The 22,065-nt window shown below is 52.3% G+C and overlaps 1 protein-coding gene across 2 annotated transcripts; it reads right to left on the bottom strand.

Moving 5' to 3' along the window:
- Positions 1-6,196: 6,196 nt before the first annotated feature.
- Positions 6,197-14,001, bottom strand: Cbx2 (chromobox 2). Of its 2 annotated transcripts, XM_004639516.2 has the most exons (5): positions 13,888-14,001; positions 13,772-13,815; positions 12,806-12,871; positions 10,596-10,701; positions 6,197-8,666 (listed from the first exon to the last, which is right to left on the bottom strand). In XM_004639516.2, exons 1-5 carry the CDS (start codon positions 13,957-13,959, stop codon positions 7,353-7,355), a joined length of 1,602 nt encoding a protein of 533 aa, XP_004639573.1. In that variant the 5' UTR covers positions 13,960-14,001; the 3' UTR covers positions 6,197-7,352. The 2 variants fall into 2 exon arrangements, with proteins under 2 accessions (XP_004639573.1, XP_023555113.1); XM_023699345.1 differs by lacking the exons at positions 10,596-10,701; positions 12,806-12,871; positions 13,772-13,815; positions 13,888-14,001 and adding an exon at positions 9,674-9,730.
- Positions 14,002-22,065: the final 8,064 nt, after the last annotated feature.

The following is a 22,065-nucleotide window of genomic DNA, read 5'->3' on the forward strand; positions in this document are numbered from 1 at the left end:
GCAAAAGCTGTAATTTATAGGCCTTTTCGATTCGCGGAGTGTTCTCTCTGTGAACTCGACATTCAAACCCCGCCGAGGGGGAGGAGACGCTGGAGTTGGGGTGCTGGCTGCCGAGGCGGGGGAGGTGATGCACAGCGCCCTGCCCGCCACGCCCCCGCCCGGTAGACTCCGCTCCGCACCGCGCCAGAGCTGCGCACCCTTCACCGACCTAAAAGCACAAATCGGTTCCCTTACCCGACCCTGTCCCTTCCAGCTTGGTTTCTGCAGCCTCTCCGCCCTCCTCACCCTTAAAGGGCCAGCAAAGAACTAACTTCCAGGGCTTGTCAAGGGAGGAGTGTGGGGCTCTGCGAGCTGGGCGAAACTCAGACTTGGGCGAGCAAGGCTGGGTGCCCGGCTGCCCTGGGGGAGATTCGCGCTGGGGGGCCAGAAGGGTTCTGGTGGTCCTCCGCACGACTGGTTCCCCACCTTCAGTTTTTCAGCCTCTCTCCCCTCCAGACTTTCTAGCCTTTAAAGAGAGAGGAAAAAAGAAAAGTGGTGTGCTACATGATTTTGAATATCAAGTTGCACCAAGGGAGAAGCCCCTGGAATGGGGATTTTTATCTGCTCACATTTGTAAAACTGGTATTTTAGACTTTGTATAAAGAAGCACCGTTGACCGAGTGTGTCTGTTTAAATGTCGACTCTATTTTCAGATGAACCGGAGCATAAGGGGCAAGTCTGTAAGCGAGTGGACGGTGGTGGCTCGGGGACACGTGGTTTACCTAGCTGCCCCCTCCTCTTCTGTCCTTCCTTGCTTCCACCTCCCAGCTGCCAGGGCTGACTTCGCCCCTTCCCTCCGGCCTTACCCCGGCCAACGTGGTTCTGCACCGACGCTCCGCGTCCTGTTGTCTGTTCGTGGCCGTCATGTGTGTCCCCCAAGCTTTTGAGACGCTGACCTCGGGGTGGGTGGGCAGGAGCCGGGGCCACGTGGCTGGGAGTCTGCAATCGCTCGAGATGTGTGTCTGTTGGGTGTATTTAATTTTCAGATTTGTACAAATCTCGAATTGATCTCCGCCTCAGCTCAAGAGTGAAGCTTTGGTACCTATCTTCTACGGTCGTGAATGTCTGTATCCAATACCGCTTTTTACGTGTTTAAATATATACTTTGTAAATAGATACGCGTCTTGGTTTTATTCTTTATTCCTATTTTTCCTTGAACATGGGGAAGAGGCTGCTTGTGTGGGAGGGCAGAACCGACCTGTGCCTCCCCTCTCATTACCCCAACGCAGCCCCACCTTCGCACCCTTTCTCCCTAGATGCTACTGATTCCCCGAAAAAGTCCTCCTCTAACAGCAGGGGGAAGAGGTGGGCTTGGGAAGGGCCAGGGAAAGGATCCCTTTAGCCCCCCCACTCGCTGCCCCGCCCCCGGGCGGTGGCTTTCCACTCCTACCACCTGCATTTCTTTGGGACCCTGGGAGATCTGGGGACCCTGGGAAGATGCACCAGTCCTCGGTATTCCCTTTTCCTCCGGCGGGCTCCCCCTCCCCCCACGACCCATCCCAGGGCAGGACCTCGAGGATCTCCAAGGCCAGGAACTTCTGTGGTTTGCTGTATTGCTTTTCCTGTCCTGGTCCTCAACGCTGTCAAGGTACCCCTGCCCCAGACCCACCCAGACTCACCAGCGATCCCCGAAATAGAGAGACTCTCGCCTATTGATTGAGGAATTGAATTCGAGTATATTGCTAGGCAACTGCCTGCTCCGAGCCGGCGCGGAGCGCGCTGATGTGATTAGTGAACCCGGCGCTTCCGTGTTGTAGTCCTGCGCGCTCTCACAAGTCCCCACAGCCTCTCTGCCCCTGGTCTGCTTGGATGGCAGATACCCCACTGCTGGGCAAGGGACAGTCCAGGGCGGTAGAGCGAGGATGCTGGTGGACCGTGTTCTCGGCCCCTGCGGGCAACAGACTTGGCAGCAGTGGGGGTGGGGTCTCGAGGCTCGTATCACAGAGCTACCCTGGATTCTCAAAGAGGTCGTTGGGTAGCATCCAATCCCACATCCATGGTTCCCTGCAACCATTACCCCTCCAAGAAAACACTGGCTGAGGATATCTGCTGAAACCGAGGGAAGGGGTGAGGCCGTTGCTTCGCCTGCCCCAGGCGGTGCAGTCCTCGGCCTCGCCCTTGCCCTTGTCCCTGCCCTCCCCACTTCCCCTCAGTGCTGGGGTTTGGGCTCGAAGGTCCTGCGTTGCAGGGCGCGCCCACACCTGAAGCCGTAGAGCCGGCCGCGGGGCTCTAGCACCCATCCGACGTGAGCAGCCTGCACGTGGACGCCCAGCAGAACGCCAAGATCTGCGCCTGAGAGGCTACCTTGCCTCTCCTAGGCTGTGACCTCTGCAGGGCGGTGGGCGTCAGGGCCCCAGGAAGGCTTTTGGGTGGCCGGATCCCAGTGTCGCGGCATCAGTGACCCCGCTGCCGCCGCGCCGGGCCAGGCTTTTTTTCGTGCCTTTCTCCTAGGTGTGGAGTGCGCTTAGGGAGTTGAGGGCGCCAACTGCCCCTTTCTGGGCTCACTGGCCACGACCCATCTTGGCTTTGACCAGGAGTTCCCCCGGGACGATTTCTGTCTCGCAAGCATGTTCCCATGAGGGAAACAGAGCCCGCGTGCGTCGTCTTCGGCCCTGACTGGTCTCCTGCATCCCGAGGACAGGGCCACGTAGTGTAGTCACCACCAGTACAGAGCCTGCACCACTCGGAGCGGGTCGAACCGAGTCTTTATGGCTCTCCGCATAGTGTCGAATCGGGCCCGTTTTCTGTTCCGCTGATGTTCACAGTGCACAGGTCCTGGTCCAGGCTCTGTGTTGTGCATGGGAGAGATGTCCCTGTGGGCACCTCTCATTTCACCCGAAATGCCTTTGAGTTCTAGGGGTACCTCAGTCCTGGCTAGAGTTTGGAGTGCCTGCTCGTTGCCATTCAGCGTGGAAGGTGGCCCAGGAACCCCGGAGTCTGACAGTGGCGATCAAGGCTGTGGTCGGCAGGCCGGGGTTTCCTGCTGGGATCTTAGACATCCAGGAGGGATACTGGGAGCCGCTCGCAGCCACCGGGGATCAGGCGATACAAGCGCGTCGCGTAGCTGACTGCCTAGAACTGCGGGTGGGGGTGTCCCTGCGCGTCGGAGGTGCAGGAGGCCCGAACTCAGTGGGACGCGCGCGCCCTCTAGGGGCAGCGGATTCTGTCTCCTCGCCCTCGCCCCCGCCCCCACACGCACCCCCACTTCTCCTCCAGGCGTGTGCCTCTCTGGCCCCGACCCGAGCACAGCAAACCTCAAGCCCGTCCACCCAAAGACACTGCTGGATGCTTGGTCCACGGACAACCATCTGCAGCCGCGATAGGAGAGGGAAGGAAGGAGGTGTCCAGCCGCTTGATCTCTGTTCTCCGGAGGCCCTGGGGTTGGTTGGAGTGGCCTGAGGCCTGGACGTAGGGCAGGGCCTTTGGGCAGGGTCGGGCCCCTTGCAGCCTTGTCCATTCTTCTGAGAAGGCGGTGGATTAGGCGATCAGATCAGCAGCGCAGAAACTAACAAAGGCCTCTGTGGGCCAGGGTCCTGCTCCGTCTGGCGACTCCCTGTAGAAATGGGCTCTCATGAAAGCCGGACTCGACATCGTGGTCAGTCTGCTCCTTTCTGACTGTCTGCAACCGTTTTCTGCTCTTTTGAGAGCAAAAGCTAGAGGACAGGGCCTCTGGGGTCGCCCCTGCTCACCTTTGCCAAAATAAAATAGAGCCTCAGAAAGCAACAAAAGAAACGTCTTTCTGGAGCCTAGAGCTGGCTGCGTTCCTATCTGCAGAGCGGACCCCCTCCTGGAAGGAGACATTCAGGCCCACGCCTCAACCAGCCTCCCAGCCAGGGGTGGCCAGCGTCCAGACCCAAGTTCTTTCTTCAAAGAAAGCTGGGTTGTCCCTGGAGGCTGATTTTATGAATAAATTCATGTGGAGGGTAACACAAAGCTTAAGCGGGGGTGGGGTGGGGAAGGTTATATAATACGCAAATCATCTTTTTAGTATGAACCATGGGTTTGGAGATCCAGTGGCTGCAGACTAAGGATTCTTGTGTTGTATAGTGATTCCCTAGAATTTCGTAGTGCTCTCTGTCCTTTCAGGGTCACACATGCACCAGGGAGATCAACAACCGCACGCTATCTTTGAATGCCCTTAATTTTTAATGTACTTCTGGGGATAGTCTCAAAGTGAATTATATTGCAGTGGCCCTGACCTGTACATACCAGATGTCAGGGGCACCCCTTCATACACAGAGCCCTGCATGACAACCCAAACTTCATTGTGGACCACTGTATACACTCAAGCCCCACCTCTTGCTCCCCAAGACATCTTCTCCTGTACCGTGTGTGAAAGTGGATTTTTCCTGACTCAGCTACTCAGTCCACATCTTAGGCATTTTTTCCCCAAGGGCAACATGAAGTCTTTGTCCCCAGGCATCACTCACAACATACACCAGGCTGAAAGGTTTACAAAAATATTTATTGGTATACTAAGAGTTAACCAAAAGAACAAATCTTTTTTTCTTCAAAATAAATAAACATAAGTTTATAAAAACCCTCATAACCTATGCTAATGTTAGTTTTCTGAAAATACTAGAAAACCTCAAAACTACTAGATGCACTTGGGTAAAAATCTGGTCATCTAGGAGGCACCTTTTGCCTGCTCTGAGCCCCCCTCCCCCAAACCTCTATAGGCTTCCTGGGGGAAGGCATTTCCTTGACCTGGCTGGGCTCCATCAAAAAAGGGGGGGTGGGGTGAGGAGAGAAGCTGCAGTCCTGTCAAGAGCAAAAATCTGAAGTTTTCCCAGGGTAGTAACATACCCAAGCTTGCTCTCTGCTTAAGAAAGCAAACAAACAGGAATAGTTTAAAGCAGTTGGAAGTGGCATACACGAATGATTTGGCTTTAATTAAAAAGCACAAATCAAGCCAGTGATTGGCACTGGTTCAAAGCTCTGGTTCTCCCCCAAGTTTTCTAGATAAAACCTCAGGCCTGGCTTGCTCTCTAGTCAGGCCAGTATTTGGAGTGTACCCCAAGTGTGGAACACTCTTTTTGGTACCAAAAACACATACAGAAATCAGCCAAACCAGGGAAGAGGTCAGGCTAGCCACTTCTTTCCACCCAACACAGAAGCAAAAAAGGTTAACACACCCACTCCAGACACAAGCACCATGGTACAGTTTACCCAGGACCCTCAGGAATAAAAGAACAAGGAGTCTTAGAGGTGTGGCTAATGCCTGGGCTACACACATGAATAGCAGCAAATAAAAATACAAACAGGACTTTTATTTATTGGTAAACATAAGATGGCTAACTTAGCATCTCCCGCAAGGCTCCTGCACCAGCGCACACATTCTCAGCATGAACTGCTGGGGTCCCAGCACCAGACACACACAACACAGCACAAAGGCAAAGGGGCTAGGAGCCAGGTGTTCGCGGATTCAAACTTTGGGATTGATGTAGCTGGTAGAAAGGCACCAAATTGGGGTTTGGAGGCTTGGCAGCTGGGGACAAAGCTGGTCAGCCAAGACACCCCACCTCTTCAACAGGTCAGGGACCCCACAGAGGGCTTCTAAGGTTGCACAGGGCCTGGTGGGAAAGAAGCTGTTGACACCACAGGGAGGGTGGTGGCAAGGGGGGCTGAACACAGCACAGCACTGTCCTTCCCATTGCCCTAACCTGGAGGCTAAGTCTGGGCGCCCCTCAGGGTAGTCATGGATGCGGGCTGTCCCCCAAGGCACACTGTTGAGGTCAATTTGGCTACACAAAGGCCTTCTCTTCCTGTATGGTGAGGGGGTGAGGTATAGGGAAACCCTGTAGTCTGGGAGGTCTCCGGAAACCAGACTCTCTCTCGGTTGGGGCTGGTTTTAGAAAAGGCAGAAACTCCCCAAAAGGCACCCAGTTCACAATCCTCCATTTGTGGGGTGACCAAGGGAAGTAGATCCAGAGACCTTTCATCCTCCCCCCCTTTTTTGGCATCACATTTATTGACTGGACTGGCTGCCACCTTCTGGTCACCTCTGCCCCCAACTCTTGGGACACATGCAGTCACCTTGGCATGGGGCAGGGAGAAGGTGGTTGAAAAAGAACTTGGAGGCCCAGGGATAGAGCTCAGCAGCATAGCGTCTGCCTGGCAAGCACCAGGTTGTAAGTCTGATTGCTTGATTAAAAAAAAAAAAAAAAAAAAAAAGACTTGAAATCTTGAAGATTCCCCAGGAGAGTGAACAGGGGGGCCCCAAAGCCAAGACTCCTTGGCTGTGGAACCTCAAAAGATGTGCAGGCATTTCTCAGCTCTCAGCTGGGAGGGAGCAGAAATGGAACCCCCAAAAGTGGGGGAGATTGTCAAGGAAAGCAGCCCCCAGCAACTGCCTCTTCACTGGGGTGTCATGGTGGGCTGTAGCAAACGCCTGCGCTCTGGTTCTCTAGCGGCTGAGGAGGGCAGCTTTGGGCACCGCAGGAGTTAGGCTGGTCACTTGTCACCAGAAGGCAAATCCTAGCTTGTGGAGAGGCTCACATGCCAAGGCCCATTCCATACCCAAGCTCAATTTCCTGCCTTTCCACCCCAAGTACAGGGCTTCAGCCCCAGAACTTGCATTCCAGGGAGCCAAGGGTCACTTCCCACTGGGGTGCAGGTTGGCAGGAAGGGGGCAGCTGGGACCCTTAGTCCTCCTCCTGAACCTGGAGACCCCTGGAGTGCACCAGAGGGGCTGGACTTTCTCAGGCAAGCACCTGGATGTTGGAGATGTTACTCTGAACCAGAGCCAGGTGACCTGCACACTGGACCTGTCCTTTTACATTAAGGCCCACCAGGCACCAGGGCCCCAAACTCACCTTCAGAGGTCCAGGCACCACTCTGAAGGAGGGCCTGGCCTGCCTCACTCCACCTTCTAGAGAATGGCGCCAGGAAGAGGGGACACGAGTCCCCCAATCCCGCTTTTTCTCCCTGCATGTTGGGGAAGCAGCTATGTGAGAAGCCTCTCTGACCCTGCCTCTGATCTCACGAGACCAGGCTGGAGGCTCCGGCTGAGTTGGGGGCTTGAGGCACGGACCACCCAGAGGTTCTGAAGAGACGTGGGTTGAGGTGGGGGCCTGGAGAGGTAGGGCAGTGGGGAAGTCAGGCCCCAGCAAGGCAAGCAGACAGTGTGTTACCAAGTCCCAGCACAAGGCGGAATGAGGACAATTCTGCCTGCCTGTGAAGGAGACCTCACTCCTCAGCCACAGGCCCTCACGAAGGCTGTGCTATGTATGGGTCACCCGCCAGAGCAAAACCAAACAGGAAGGCAGGCAGACCTGAGTGGCTGGGGGCCACAGGCCAGGGTGACAGAGGTTTCAGTAATGTCTCAGGCTGAAGAAGCCCACGCTAGTTGGGGACTCTTTCACAGTGACTGTGATGAGGTTGGCTGTGACGTCAGTGACAAAGACATGCTCAATGAGGCTTCGAGTGGGCTTCCAGTCCTGGCTGGTCTGGACAGAAACAGACAGGCTTTGCCCAGCCCCTGGCAGCGAAGATGAATCAGGGTCTGAGTCTGAAGTGCTGTTCTCCTCACCTGTGCTCATCTCAGAGAGGGCGGCTGCCTTGCGGGTTTCCCCTGTGGCTGTGTGGCCCTCCTGCCCGCTGGAGGCTGTGCCACCCTTGGCGTTCTCCCTCTTGCCAGAAGGGGTGGGCATAGCCACCGCCCTGGAGACCAGCTTCTCACCTTTGCCCATGTCTATGGGTGCACAGGCCCCGCCTGCCCCAGTGGAGCCACTTCCGGTCCCCTTTCCTGTGGTTGGGGTGGTGGCAGGGGCAGCCTTGGTGGCTGGGGCATGGCGGGCAAGCAAGCCCACCCCAGGCATGCCGTTCTTGACACTCTGTAAGTCCAAGACTTGCAGGCTCAGCTCTTGGGTGGGTGCTAGCTGGGAACCTGGGCACCCAGTGGTGACCTTGCCACTGCTGTGGGCATGGGAAGCCCCCCCTGTGCCACCCCCTTTCTGCTCAGCAGCTCCGCCGCTCCCAGGAACCTTTGAAACTTTGCTTCCTGGGGGGCTCATCCCCAGCTCCCCCTTCTGCGTCCTCACCTTCAGGTCCAGCCCAAGGCCACACTTGCCAGTGGTCTGGGCCTTGAGCGCCAGTCTACTGGTGGCCTGGGCCTGGCCCTGACTCATGCGGTTCATGTAGTGCACAATGGAGCTCTGCCAGCTGATGCCGCCACGGCTGGGGCTGCCTGCCATGCCTTTCATCAGGCTGGCCAGGTTCTCTGGGGTGGCCATGGCACCAGGGCCACTGCAGGTCTCCTTGGTATGGGCCTTCAGGGCTGCCAGGCCTGCCACAGGGGCACTGAGTGGGGGGGGCAGCTTGCCGGCCGGGACCCCCAGGTCCTTGCGAGCAGTCTTCAGCACCTTGGCCAGGCTCACGGGTCTGCGGGCCGCCTTCTGCTCAGGCGGCAGGGGCTTGCGTCCTCGCTTCTTGCGGATGGGATCCTTCAGCTCGGGCTTGGCCACCAGGATCTGGGCTTTCTTTTGAGGCACTGGGTGGGTCTCTCGGCCTCGGGGGCCCCTCTTGGCTTCTAAGTCACTGTCATCCTCTTCGTCTGAGGAGGAGGAGGAAGATGTAGAGGAAGAGGAGGAACTGCTGGATTTGGATTTGGAGGGAGCATCGGATTCCTAGAAAGACAAGGGTGGAAACTTCTTATCTCCGCTGCCTGGTGCCAGGCTTTCCCCATGAGCACCAGGTACCTTGTAGCCAGCAGCTGCTGGGGCTTCCAGGCCAGGGAGGCAGCCAGAGGGCAGCAACTACCCACTACACTGATTCTGAAGGGACTTAACAGTTTTTTAAAAGTTATTGTGGGGGGCTGGGGAGATGGCTCAGTGGAATAAGCGCTTCCCTGGCAAGCGCAAAGGCCTGAGTTCAATCCCTGGTTCTGCCAAAAAAAAAGTTATTGTGAAATGCAAAATTAAGACTAGGAAAAAAAAAATGGGGTGTTTGCAAAAAGTCATCATAGGGGCTAGGGAGATGGCTTGGTGGAATGAGCGCTTCCCTAGCAAGTGCAAGAGTCTCAGTTCAATCCCTGGTTCCACCAAAAAAAAAAAAAAAAAAAAAGTCATCATAGCGAGGTGAGAGCACACCCAACACTCCACACTCTGGAGCACACACATTTAAGGCAATTAGAGAAGGGCGAGAGTCACATGTCTCACCTGGCCCTGAGCTGAATAAAGCAGACCACAGGGCCGCCTTGTGGGAACCAGCATAGAACCTGCTTCCCCTCCCTGCTGACCCCTCAGAGCCTTCCAGCACATAATGCTTCTCTTCTAGGTGTCAGCCCAAGTGGTAAATAACTGTGTTTTCCTGCTTCTTGGTCTCCATGCTGAATGGTTACAAGGCTGAGTTTGGGAGATAGAGCCAACGCTCAGCCACCAAAAGCAGAGCTATCTGGTCAGACCTAGAGGCCTCTGCCTTTTTGACCGGCACTGGTCTTGTTACCCACAGAAATCTTTTTCGTATCAGTGGGACTTCTGAGGTCTGCACTAAAGAGGAAGATACCAAAAGGAAGATGGAGTGGACAGCTTTGAAGACAAGTGAAATCAGGACAGACCAGCCAACGTGATTCTATGCAGGGAAACTTAAGGATGGATGGTCTTTGGAAGTAGCTGCAGCAGCATGTGCAGCTTACCATGTGCCAAGACACAAGGGCAGTTCCTCAGAACCCAGGACACGCACAAGACCGAGGCCAGAACCCCTTTTTCCACTGTCTGTGATCTGTTATGGGGCTGAGATGACAGGACACTGGCCACAGATACCAGCACAGCACCACCATTCTCAGTTCCCGAGCCCCCCGCCCTGCAACGACAGGCCACTGGATTTATGGTACACTCAGTAAGGTGCTGGAGTGGCCCAACATCCTGGTGGCACTGTTTGTCCTGCAGGCTCACATCTATGCAGCCAATCTGAGCCCATAGGGTACATGCATGCTTTCTGCCTCAACCCCCTAGTACCAGAGACTGAACCCAGGACCCTCACAATGACCCCAAACCCTTTATTTATTTATTTATTTATTTATTTATTTGCGGAACCAGGGATTAAACTCAGGCCCTTGTGCTTGCCAGGCAAGTGCTTATTCTACTGAGCCATCTCCCTGGCTCCCTAGTTTTTATTTTGAGACAAGATCCTGTTAAGTCCCCAATATGCCCAGGCTGGCTTCAAACACTTGTCCTCCTGCCTCAGCCTCCTAGAGTGCTGCTGGGATTACAGCCACTGGCCATCATGCCCGGCTATACTTATTTATTGGTTCCCAATGATAAAATCTCTAGAGGAAAGGGAGACATGGGTGGTAGCTAAGTTTGATCAGTTACCCAGTAGGATGGAGCACGGAATAGACAGCCACAACAACAGGGAAAAACATTGGGAAGCAGGCTCAGCCTTGCTGAGGTGGAAAGGATAGGGGCTGTGGGATTGTTGGTGCCCCCTGCTGGCAGAGGCCTGGAGAGGCAGCAGGGGAAGACTGCCATACAAATGCCCACCTCCTAGCCTGCAGTCTTCCCCCTGCCTATCTATGCTTTGGAAGTAAGGAGCCAAACAGGCCTGTAGGCACGCACCTTGAGCTTGGAACGCCGGCTGCAGGATGACATTACCGTGTGCTTCCTTGGCCTGCCCCTGGGTCTCTTGCCTCTCTTCCGGTTCTGTACCTCTTTCTCATGTTCCCTGAAGACACATCAGCAGTCAGCACAAAGCCCCGCACCCCCCTCCACCACCTGGGAACCCTACAACTTCCCTGCCACTCCATGCTGTAGCAGCTCATCATCTTGTCCTGTAGCAAGAACGTATTCGTCAATCAAATGCCCACAGCAGGCCTACTACCCCATCTTTTCTTTGCATTCCATCTCTTTTGCATTTGGCCAAAGACAAATCAAAGATCTGAGAGCAAAGTTAGGAAAGGAGTACATTCTCTTCTAAGACAAATTCTGCAGGTGGGCCATTTTATGGAAAGCCCAGCTTGGCTAATCAAAAGTCTTGAGAGTCACGCAGTCCAACTTCCTTACTTCAACAGAAGTCCACAGCAAGGCAGTGCAAAAGAATGCCCCTCAGGGTCTCCTAAGCCCAGGGAGCCCTCACCCACCGGGTCCAGTCCTGCTTCTGCCTGGCAGGCTGCTGGCTCACCACTTCCTCCTTTTCTCTAACACCTCTCAGTGCTTGAACTGTACTCTTGATGGAGGTAAAGAGATGCCAGTTCTGCGGGGGCCGGGCTCAACCCGTGGCCTGCAGCAGCCCCCATGCATCAGAGGTCAGGAAGTGTTGCCAAGATCCCTGCCCCCAACCCCTACAGCAAGGTTGAATTTCAGGACACTCCAGCAAGAAGGGCACTATGTGTAGAAGATGTTCAGTAATTATGTAGGCAAACATTCTTTCTTTCAGACCTAGAGGGTAGCCCTTGAACCTGATTAGCACTCCCAAGGACAAGCCCCGTGCTGCAGTCTCAGGTGCCCTCCCCTATGCTCTGAGGGCTGTGTACTTGTGCCTTTCCCTCTCCCTCACGTTCCCTTTTCCCCAAGCAAAGAACCACCACAGAGAACTCTCCCTTTGCTGCGTGGGAGGAAGCAGACTATCTAGTTTCCCGATTTTTTTCTTCCATAGTGTAGCCATCCAGACCGTTCCAGTTTTTAAATTTCTATCTTTTGGATATTTTCATTTTGTCTGCTCTAACCAAAATGGTCAAAGACATGTTACCTCTCCAACAGCTACTACGATGCTATTATTTTTTTCACTGCCCACAGCTCTACCCCAGCTCCAGAACACTGTATGTTTTGGGAGACAGGGTCTTGCCACGGTGCCTAGGCTGGTCTCAAACCGTGGGTTCAAGTGATCCTTCCAAGCAAGTGGAATTAGGTGCAAGCCATATCCATGCCTGAGGACGCTATCTTAAATGCAGAGAAATGTGCCATCTGCTGTCATGAGCATAGCCACCCTTCCTAAAAGATCACAGGATCAAGCTATGAGTTAAATGGCAGGGAACGAGGTCACTGATCTGCTTTGCCAGGAGTACTTCCCCTACTGTCCAGCACCTCTGTAAAGATCCAAAATGCCTAGCTATCTTGAGAAAAAGTGAAGACAGCCTGGGTTACCAGAGAACAAGCCCACCACACTGACCCCAGCCGGGAAGACTTCTGAGTAACCAGCTCACCTGCCTCTAATGACAAGGCAAGCTCCTCAAGGGGGAAGGTGTTCATGCTGCTCCTGGCATCTTGCTCCGCCTGGAGGGAACACACCTATCACCATCTTTTTACCATTTCTCTCCCTGGCTCACAGCAGCTTATGTCTTACCCTACTCTCCTACTCAGGAGTAGAAACAACACCTCCAACCACAGAAGCAAATCCAGCCTGGATCTGCTAAGGCCTAAGCATGGCTGCTCACAAAGTGGGCACAGCTCTTTGCTGTGGGCTCCAGCTCCCTCTCTGAGCCTTATCCTGCCCAAAGGCAAACTCACAAAGGGGCAGGAGGCTGGGTCTGCATTCTGCCAGCAAGTTTCTTAGCACTGTCTGCAGCAAAATGCTCCACACAAATGTCCTGAAACCAGAGTCCTTGCCCAAAACACGCCGGGAGCTTCATTTTCACAAGTCTGGCTGTGAGAACGACCACAGCACCACCGGCCTGCGCAGCCAGCCACCTAGAGGACACTGGCACCTGACAGCCAGGCCTGGCAACAGTTGTGTTCCTGGACCTCAGCCTATATCTCCAGCCCAAGGACCCTGTAGGGGTCCACCTTCCCTACGATGCCGCCGCTCCTGCAAGGGCTGTTAATTTTCTCACTTCTTCTGGAAGGCCAGGAGTAGCCTCGGGTCCAGAATGTTCTCCTCCGGCTCCCAGCTGTTATGTCTGGAAAATCAAAGAGCAAGGCACCATCACACGTCCGACCGACAGAGACCCCACCAGAGGGGGCCATCCCGATGGCTTCCGCGGGCCCGCTCGGGGGAAGGGCACCACAGCCGGTTGGCAGTTCTCAGACGCCAAAACCCAGATCCTTGGGGCCCTTGAAGCCTGCACAACTTCAAACCCACAGAGAAACTGCCACCTCAAGCCCCCAATTAAAACAGGCCACAAGGGGACTCCCGCTGTCTGCGCTCTGGAGGAAAACAAATCCCAATAAAACGCAAAGTTGCAGAGGGAATCCCCCAAACTCTGGCCCGGAGCCAGGGAGGGAAGGGAAGGAAGGTCCAGGATGCCGTGAGGTGGGGGCGCGAGGGGCGTGGACGCAGCCTAAGTCTCAGAACAATGTGGCTGCGGGGAGTGGGCCGCGGCTGGGGGCGCGCAAAGAAAGGGGAAGAGATGTCAGGGAGTGAGGGGCCGCCGAGCAGCTCTGGACGGGGCCCCTTCCGGGGACGCTAAGTCCCCTCCCTCCCAAGCAGAAGAGAGACTGAGGGGAAAAAGTACTTCCATCCAATACGAAGCTCAAGTTACAGCGAAGAAACCTGGGCAGGGGAGGGGGCCCCGAGCCCGGTGCTGCGGGGAGCCGCGGGGGGCTCGTGCAACAAATGGGCGCGGAGGGCGCGGCGCGCAGGGGCTCCGGGGCGGGAGGAGCCAAGCGCAGCTCCCCGCGGGCTCGTAAACAAAGGGCAGCCCGGGCCGGGCCGGCGGAGTGCCCGCGGATCCCGCGAACTTCCCGCCCTGCCCGCGCACGCCCCCGAACCCCAGTCACACGGCCGAGGGCCCCTAGGCTGCCTCCGTCCCCGGGGAGGTGGAGCGCGCGGAAAAGCTGGCCGCACGCCGCGGACTCACTTGGAGGACCAGCCGCGCCACTTGACCAGGTACTCCAGCTTGCCCTGCGAAGAGAAGAGGTGGGGTGAGCCGGGCGGCCGGCGCGCGGCGGCCACGGGGTACGGAGGCGCACGCACCTTGCGGAGTCGCTTGCTCAGGATGCACTCGGCGGCGAAGACCTGTTCGCCCACGCTGCTCAGCTCCTCCATGCCGCCGCCCGCCCGCGGCCCCAACCCGGGTCTCTACCCCGCGCCCAGCGACCCGCGCCCGCCGCCGCACACAAAGCACCGCCCCCGGCCGCGCCCCGCCCCGCGCACGCGCGCTACCGCCCGCTGCTCCGCGCGCTGCCCAAACCGCCCTGGCCAATGGGCGCGCGGGGCGGGGCGCACATTGTCCGCGGTGTGCCGGGCTTGGGCCTGGGAAGGGGTCGGGCGCGCGGGTCGGGGGCTCGGCTGGGTCAGGGCTGGATTCTGCGTGGTCCTGGAAGTCTCACTGCAGGGTGGGGACACTCGCCGACCTCGGATCTGCATCTTGCGCGCGAGTCCCTTCCGGCCCCGACACGCCCGCCTTCCTCCCAACTTTGTTTTCTGGGCAGAAAACCATTGTCTGGCCCGAAGGAAGGAGGTGGGACGGGCGCGCTTCCTGCCCTCGCCGCCGAGGGGCGCTGCTCCCGCGTCCTTCCCCTCCCGCCCCCCGCCCCCCCCCTCCGCCTGTGACCTGGGTCTTTTGGGGTGGGGGTGGGTGTCCGATTTTGCCAATGGCCAACAGTGGCGCGGGGAGGGGGGCGACTAAAACGGAGCAGCCCAGAGTTCTCCCTTCCCAAGGGGAGAGAAGAAAAATGTGTTAGCTGAAACCCGCTGCTGGACTCCCAAGTTCTTACTAAGTAGCTGTGAAAGTGGGACCCAATTCCCGAGTTCGAATCAATCGCCGCTTTCTTAGTTTGTTGCCGGTTTGATTACGTGAACGTGAGTGGGAAGGGCGGTTCGCGTGGCTGGGTCCGGCAAAAGACTGGGACATTCGTGGGCCACCAGAGTTGGCAGTAGGCGGGGTCCTTCAGATCCGACGGCCGCGGCGGAAAAGGCACCAGATTCGCACAGGAGTGAGGGTGGCCCTGGTCCTTCCTTGTCACCGTGGGCAGCACCCCTGCCCTGTTAAGCCTTAACTTTGTTCTCACGTAATAGACAAGTTCAATGGGAATTCGCTTTATTTCTCCCTTGAACACAGCTGCAAAGTACCCTTTCTGTTGAGCAAATCAAAAAAGTCATTTCTTGTGGGAGCCTGTCTCCATTTAATTGTGATCATTAACACCGTATTTATGAAGGATGCTGGAGGACATTTTATTTTATCAGAAAAGCCTGCTGTAGAAAATGAACTGTAGGAACCCATCTTGCAAGTTGTGTGTCATTATTCAGCTTGGCTGGTTAAGTTGGTCGCATTTATTTAGTGTCCTGGAAAGAAATTGCAAGCTCAGGTGCTGTTTGAAAAAGGTGGCAGGGGGAAAAAAAATTATATACATAGACATCCTCACTTAGGAGGGGCTGCAGGGAGGGAGTCCCTGTTTTGTGACAAAGTGAGCAGGGATGCAGGGAGCCACGTGGGCTTTCTGCTTGCTTCTTTGGTCCTTGATTTGTGCAACTACACAGTAAATTGTGGGCCCCGGGCAGAGGTGCATTTATTGTAATCATGCAAATAACCAGATCAGTTTCAAACCATGCCTCTGCAGAAATTCATCTTGGATGTAAGATTTAGCCCTGGCAGTTTCCAATTTCTACACTTGTCACAGTGTGCCAACATACTTGCTTACTATTTTCAAGAACAAAACTTTTTTTTTTAAAGAGTTCTTTCTTCCTTTAAGAAATAAATTAGTTCAGAATTTGATACTAACACATTGGAAACCAAATCAATTTATTGGAAAGTTTAGCATGTACATCCTCTATCCAACTTCAAACACTTAGTTGGGGAAGATAGTATTTAGACAACTCATTTGGAGAAACACACATTATAGATGTAACTAGCGTGAGATCTTCATCAGAGATAAATCTGATGAAGATATGATCCAAAATGTGTGATGCGAAGGAAAGGATAACTTTAGCTAATCCTAGTGCATCACATTGTGGGTTTGGACTGAAACCGGTCTGTCTTCCATTTTGACTCATATTTTAAGAAATACACGACAAGTTAAAACTGATCTCATTATTCATTCCACAAACAGCTATGCAGCATTTGTAATAATGTGAGCGCTGCTAGATTCGGTAGCTAGTCCACAGCAGTTCTTCACAGTATCCATGGAGTGTGTCCAGGACAAAGGTGTTGCCCACCTGTGTGGTGCCTGGGCACTTGGAGTGGCTAGTGCTACTGAGGCATTGAATTTAAAATTTAAATTTTGAGCAGTTTAAATATAAGCAGGTGGGCTGGTGAGATGGCTCAGTGGTCTAAAGCACCTACTTAGAACAAGCTTAGCAAAGCATAGGGACTGTGGTTCAATCCCCCAGCACCACATGCGGCCAGCCCCGCCCCCTGGTGGGCTGAGCTGGCCACACACACACACACACACACACACAAATAAATAAAATTAAAAAAAAAAATGTAAGCAGGCACTCGAGGCTTCTGGTCACCAGACTGGATTTTATGCAGGTCTGTGAGAATGCATGGTATCTACTTTAAGGATATTTTAAATGAAAATAATACAGTTCCATAAATTAATCCAGGGACATGAATAGTTTACCCCTAGTCACATTTATGCTTAATTATATATCAGAATATTTAAAACATGCAAAAAAAGACTTCAGAGTTATAGGCAATAAAGAGAATAAATACTTCCAGAGAGTATAAGCAGTTATGCTAGGACAAGTGTTAAGTCAGCAGTGTCTGAAGTACCATTAAGAAAGGCTAAGGGCTGGGGAGATGGCTCAGCAGAATAAGTGCTTGTCTGGCAAATGCAAGGGCCTGAGTTTAATCCCCGGTTCCACCAAAAAAAGAAAAAAAAAAAAAAAAAAAAAAAAAGAAAGGCTAAGAATACACGGCGCCTGTGCATTGAACATTGAGGCAATAGAGGAGTGTTATGCTGACACTGGAGTCAACAGAGATGTCAGGAGTGGAGAGCAATCAGGCCGTGAATGCAGGAGTTAAAACTAGGTAACAGTAGAGAAGCCTTACTGAACATTTTTGCAACAGCTCTATCAGAAAATCTACCTCACTACTGCAACTCAAGAATATTGGAGAAGAGGTAATCCACCTTCTCCCTACAGATCCTCATGGGGTGGATTCAGGGTACATGAAACGGCACACAGTATTTGGCATTTAATGTAATAATTGCTTCCTTCCCCCGCCAGCTCCTCTCCGTATTTGCAAGACCACTGTGTGAGTCGTGCTCACGGTGTCGTGTTATACTGTTTCTGTATATGTAATGGGTAAATGTTATATAAACTTGACACGTGGTGTTTACGTATCAGAACTGAAGTAAAAATAAGCATGGTCTGGCACTTGCAAAAGTCCTGGAGTTTTCAGTTTGCCTAAAAGCCCTTGGGCACACAAACTAAACATCACCCCCTGGGCTCTACCCTGAGATCCTGACCTGGGACACCCTGGGGACAGACTGCGGGGCTCACTGTTTAACACACCTTTTTGCCTTTTTTTTTGTCTTTTTGAGACAGCATCTTGCTATGCAATTCAGGCTGGCCTTGGGCTCACATTGAGCACAGGATGATCTTAAACTCTTAATGATTTACCTGCCTCAGCCTCCAGAGTGCTGGGATTACAGGCATATGCCACCACACCCATTTTAGCACACTTGTTTTTAGAAGATTTTTTTAAAAATTAGTACATGTGTATAGCATATAATGATGACATTCACTGTGGGAGGTTAGTCTGTGTACATAAGGCACCTTAGTTTTTTTTTTGTTATGTTCCCTCCTCCATCTCTCAGTCCCCTTTCCTTTTGCAGAGCTCTAGCACGGGTAGCACACACCTCGCAAAGCACACCTGTCCAAGCCCTTGTTTTACAGGTGAGCAAAAGACCCCCCAAATTATTGCTGGTACAGGGCAGTGGAGCCTGGTCCTGCCCCCGCTTGGACACTCAGGGGAGTTCACAGACCGCTCTAGTGTAGCAGGTTGCATGGAGGAAGCCTCCCAGGGAACGTTGCGGAGGCAGCAGCCTGTCTCCTGGCACCGTTCTCCTGCCCCTGCCCCTGCCCCTGCCCCTAGTCTATTGCTGAACCCCCTAGGGTGGCCCAGGCCAGGGTCCCCCAGATCCTGGCGCCAGTGGTAAGTTAAGTGGGACAGTTACAGGAGGCTGGAAATAAAGGTGTTTTTTTTTTTTTTTTTAAATTTTAGTAAAGGTCTACAGGGTCTCACTATGTAGATCAGACTCCCAAGAGGCTGGGATTACAGGCGTGCGCCACTACTGGAAGTAAACAGTTAACTCCATTCTATGATGGGGCTGAGCAGCCCCCATAATAAGATGAGGGTTTCATTTCAAAGGGTGGAATTTATTTATTTTGCAATCAGGGTCTGGTTTCTTGCTATTCAAACATTACCAGTTTGAACATCTTTATACGTTCCACGTGCTAGCACCAGGGATGTTCCCTGTGGGTCTGCACTATTTTGCACTCACACCCGAGGTCATGGCGTGCCTCTGCCCCTCCCCCCCCAGCTCAGCAGCCCCAGCAGTTTGTGAATTAATCTCGCCGATTTGTGTGTGCACTCATGGCTGAGCTGGTCTACGTGGCATCCTAAGCACAGCACTTGCAGTCCCTCAGCCACTGTCTCCCTGGACTGCTGCCTGGTGCAAAATTGTCACAGTGCACATTGGTTTTGCGAGGGCAGTTTTCAGTGTGAGGATGCATTATTTTCACAACTTCATTTATTATTATTATTATTATTATTATTTTTAAACATTTATTTATTTAGTGTGTGTGTGTGTGTGTGTGTGTGTGTGTGTGTGTGTGTGTGTGTGTGTGTGTGTGTGTGTGTGTGTGTGTGTGTGGCCAGCTCAGCCCACCAGGGGGTGGGGCTGGCTGGCATGTGGTGCTGGGGGATTGAACCGCGGTCCCTGTGCTTTGCCAAGCTTGTTCCAAGTAGGTGCTTTAGACCACTGAGCCATCTCGCCAGTCCTTCACTTATTATTATTATCATTATTTTCATTTCTGTATTTGGTACAAGTTCTCGCTAGGCAGCTCAGACTCATGGTAATCCTCCTGTTTTCAGCCTCCCAACACTGGGATTACAGGTGTGCACAACCAGGCCCCTGGCTCAGCACGCCCCGGGGCCATGCAGGACCCAGGATAGAACCCTGGTCCCTGTGCTTGCCAAAGCAGGCGCTTTGTCCACTGAGCTATCTCACCAGCCCTACAACTTTAAAATTGACTTATATTTAGGAAAGTCTCAAATTTAGGGGGAAGCCCTTACTTAAAAACTTCGTAGCAAGAGTGACAGTGGTGGGGCTGGGGAAATTGCTCAGTGGAATAAGCGCTTCCCTGGCAAGTGCAAAGGCCTGAGTTCAATCCCCAGTTCTGCCAAAAAAAAAAAAAAAAATAGTGACAGAGGTATCCCAATGCACGATGCATGAGTTTGCCCACTGATCTTCCTTCATGCCAGAGATGGTCCCAAGTGTCCTCTGCAATCTTGGTGGCACTGTCAGCAACCCCTGGATTGAGGAGTGCTGGATTTGAGAGCCGCTGTGCCGAACCTCACTCTCTGTACCTACTACTTGTCTGAATGAACACAAACACGGAAATGTTTAGATCACACAAAAAAGAAATTGTTAACCCTGCTGGTTGTTGATGAGAGAGTTTGCAGTTGTGTGGGAAGAATTCCTCTTGGGATTAAAAGATCCTTCCTCTGCTTCTGGTTGGCAGAAATCTCAGTTATGATCAAAGGACTTACATGTTTGGAGCTACATCCTCAGGGGCATTTAAACCTAGAGGGGACTAAGAATCCCACTTTGTAAGTGGCCCAGGGAGTGGGTCTCTCTCTGTCTATCTGTATCATTCTGTCTGTCTCTTTGTTTTTGGACACAAGGTTTCACTATATAGCTCAGGCTGGCCTAGAACTCACTACCCTAAGCTGAATTAGAACTTGCTGAGATCCTCCTGCCTCAGCTCCTTGGGTGCTGGGGTCACACGTGTGCACTGCAGATCGTACCTGGCTTTTGCTTTCCCCTGGGCCCACCTTAGTCCCTTCAAACTCAGGGTGTAGTTGTTCTTGCGCAGGTGAGCCATGGCTCCTGGAAGTGCATCCTGTTTGACAGTGGTGAGCTGTTTCCAGCCAACCTTGTGCTGCCAGGAGCAGCCCTGGTTGTGAAGACCCTGGGCCTGGGGAGGAGGTGGGGGACAGGCCCACCTTAGCGTCTGTGGCAGCCATAGAAGCAACATACTGATCAGAATGTTGCTAAAGGTGTCGCTCCATGCAGGCGGGTCCTTGGCAGCTCTAGGTTCTTTGGCCTGGCGTGTCCTTGCTGGACTTATGTGCATTCAGAAATAATGGGTTCTATAAACAAGTATTTTATTTATTTTTTTAGACCATTTATTTTTTATTATTTTATTTATTTGTGTGTGTGTGTGTGTGTGTGTGTGGCCAGCTCAGCCCACCAGGGGGCGGGGCTGGTTGGCATGTGGTGCTGGGGGATTGAACCGCGGTCCATGTGCGTTGCTAAGCTTGTTCTAAGTAGGTGCTTTAGACCACTGAGCCATCTCACCAGCCCCTTTTGCCTGATTTCTCTGGCTAATGCTTCAAGAGCTATGTTGAACTAGAATGGTAATAGCAGACATCTTGTCTTGTTCCTGACTTTAGAAGCAAAGCTTTCAGCTTCTCTCTATTTAATATGATGTTGGTTACTGGTTTGTTATAAATGATTTAATTTTTTTTTTTTTTTTTTTTTTTTTTTGAGCCAGGTATTGAACTCAGGTCCTTGCGCTTGCCAGGGAAGCACTTATTCTACTGAGCCATCTCCCCGGCCCCCTGATTTAAAAATTTTTTAAAAATCATTTATTTTTTTTTTAATTTTATTTATTTATTTATGTATGTGTGTGTGTGTGTGTGTGTGTGTGGCCAGCTCAGCCCACCAGGGGGCGGGCGGGTTGGCATGTGGTGCTGGGGGATCGAACTGCGGTCCCTGTGCTTTGCCAAGCTTGTTGTAAGTAGGTGCTTTAGACCACTGAGCCATCTCACCAGCCCCCATTTATTTGTTTATTAGATACAGGGTCTCGATGTACAGCTTGGACTGGTGCTCCACCTATCTCAGCCTCCCTAGTGCTGGGATTACAGGTGTGCACCACCACATCTGGTTTCGGGGCCAACACAACATGTGGTACCAGGGATCGAACCCAGGTCCTTATACTTGCCAGGCAGGTGTTTAGATTGCTGAAGTATTTCCCTAGCTCTGGCATAAATGATTTTTGTTACATTGAGATATGGTCCATTTTATACCTATTTTCTACAAACTTTTTATTATGAATGGATGCTAGATTTTGTCAAAGAGTTTTTCTTGTCTCCATTGAGATGGTCATGTGGCTTTTTTCTTTGCTTCTGATTATGTGGTGCATTACACTTATTGAGTGTGTGTGTGTGGTACTGGGGATTGAACTCAGGTCCTTGCGCTTGCCAGGGAAGCACTTATTCTACTGAGCCATCTCCCTGGCACATTTATTGATTTGTGATGTTGAACCATTCCTACATCTTTGGAACGAATCTTATTTGGTCATGATGATAACCTTTTTAAGGATTTGTTGCATTCTTTTTTTTTTTTTTTTGTTGCATTCTTTTTGCCAGTACCTTATTGAGGATTTTTGTGTCTATGTTCATTAAAGAGATTGGCCTATAGTTAACGTTTTTGTTGTTGTTGTTGTTGTTGCTGTTAGGTTCTTGTCTGGTTTAGAATCTGGATAATGCTAGCTTCCAGGAATGGCTTTTGGAGTATTTTTCCTCCCTCTTGATCTCATTAAAGAGGTTTTTTTGGGGGGAGGCAGTACCGGGGATTGAACTCAGGCCATTGTGCTTGCCAAGGAAGCGTTCATTCCGCTGAGCCATCTCCACAGCCCCCTCATTAAAGAGCTTAAGGAATATTGGTACTACGCCTCTAAAGTTCTTGTAGAATTTGAAAGTGAATCTATCAAGACCTGAGTATTTTTTAGTTGGTAGCTCTTTAAATTACTTCTTTAATTTCATTGCCTAATACTTGATTATTTGGAGTTTTCATATCTTCTTGGCTTAGTGTTCATATGTATCTAAAAAAAAAGAATCTATTCATTCCTTTTTTTTTAGTCCATTACTTCTGTATGCTTTATTTTATTTTATTTTTTAAAAATTTATTTATTTAT

The sequence above is a fragment of the Octodon degus genome, unplaced genomic scaffold, assembly GCF_000260255.1.
Source record: "Octodon degus isolate 3935 unplaced genomic scaffold, OctDeg1.0 scaffold00112, whole genome shotgun sequence".
Lineage (NCBI taxonomy): Eukaryota > Metazoa > Chordata > Mammalia > Rodentia > Octodontidae > Octodon > Octodon degus.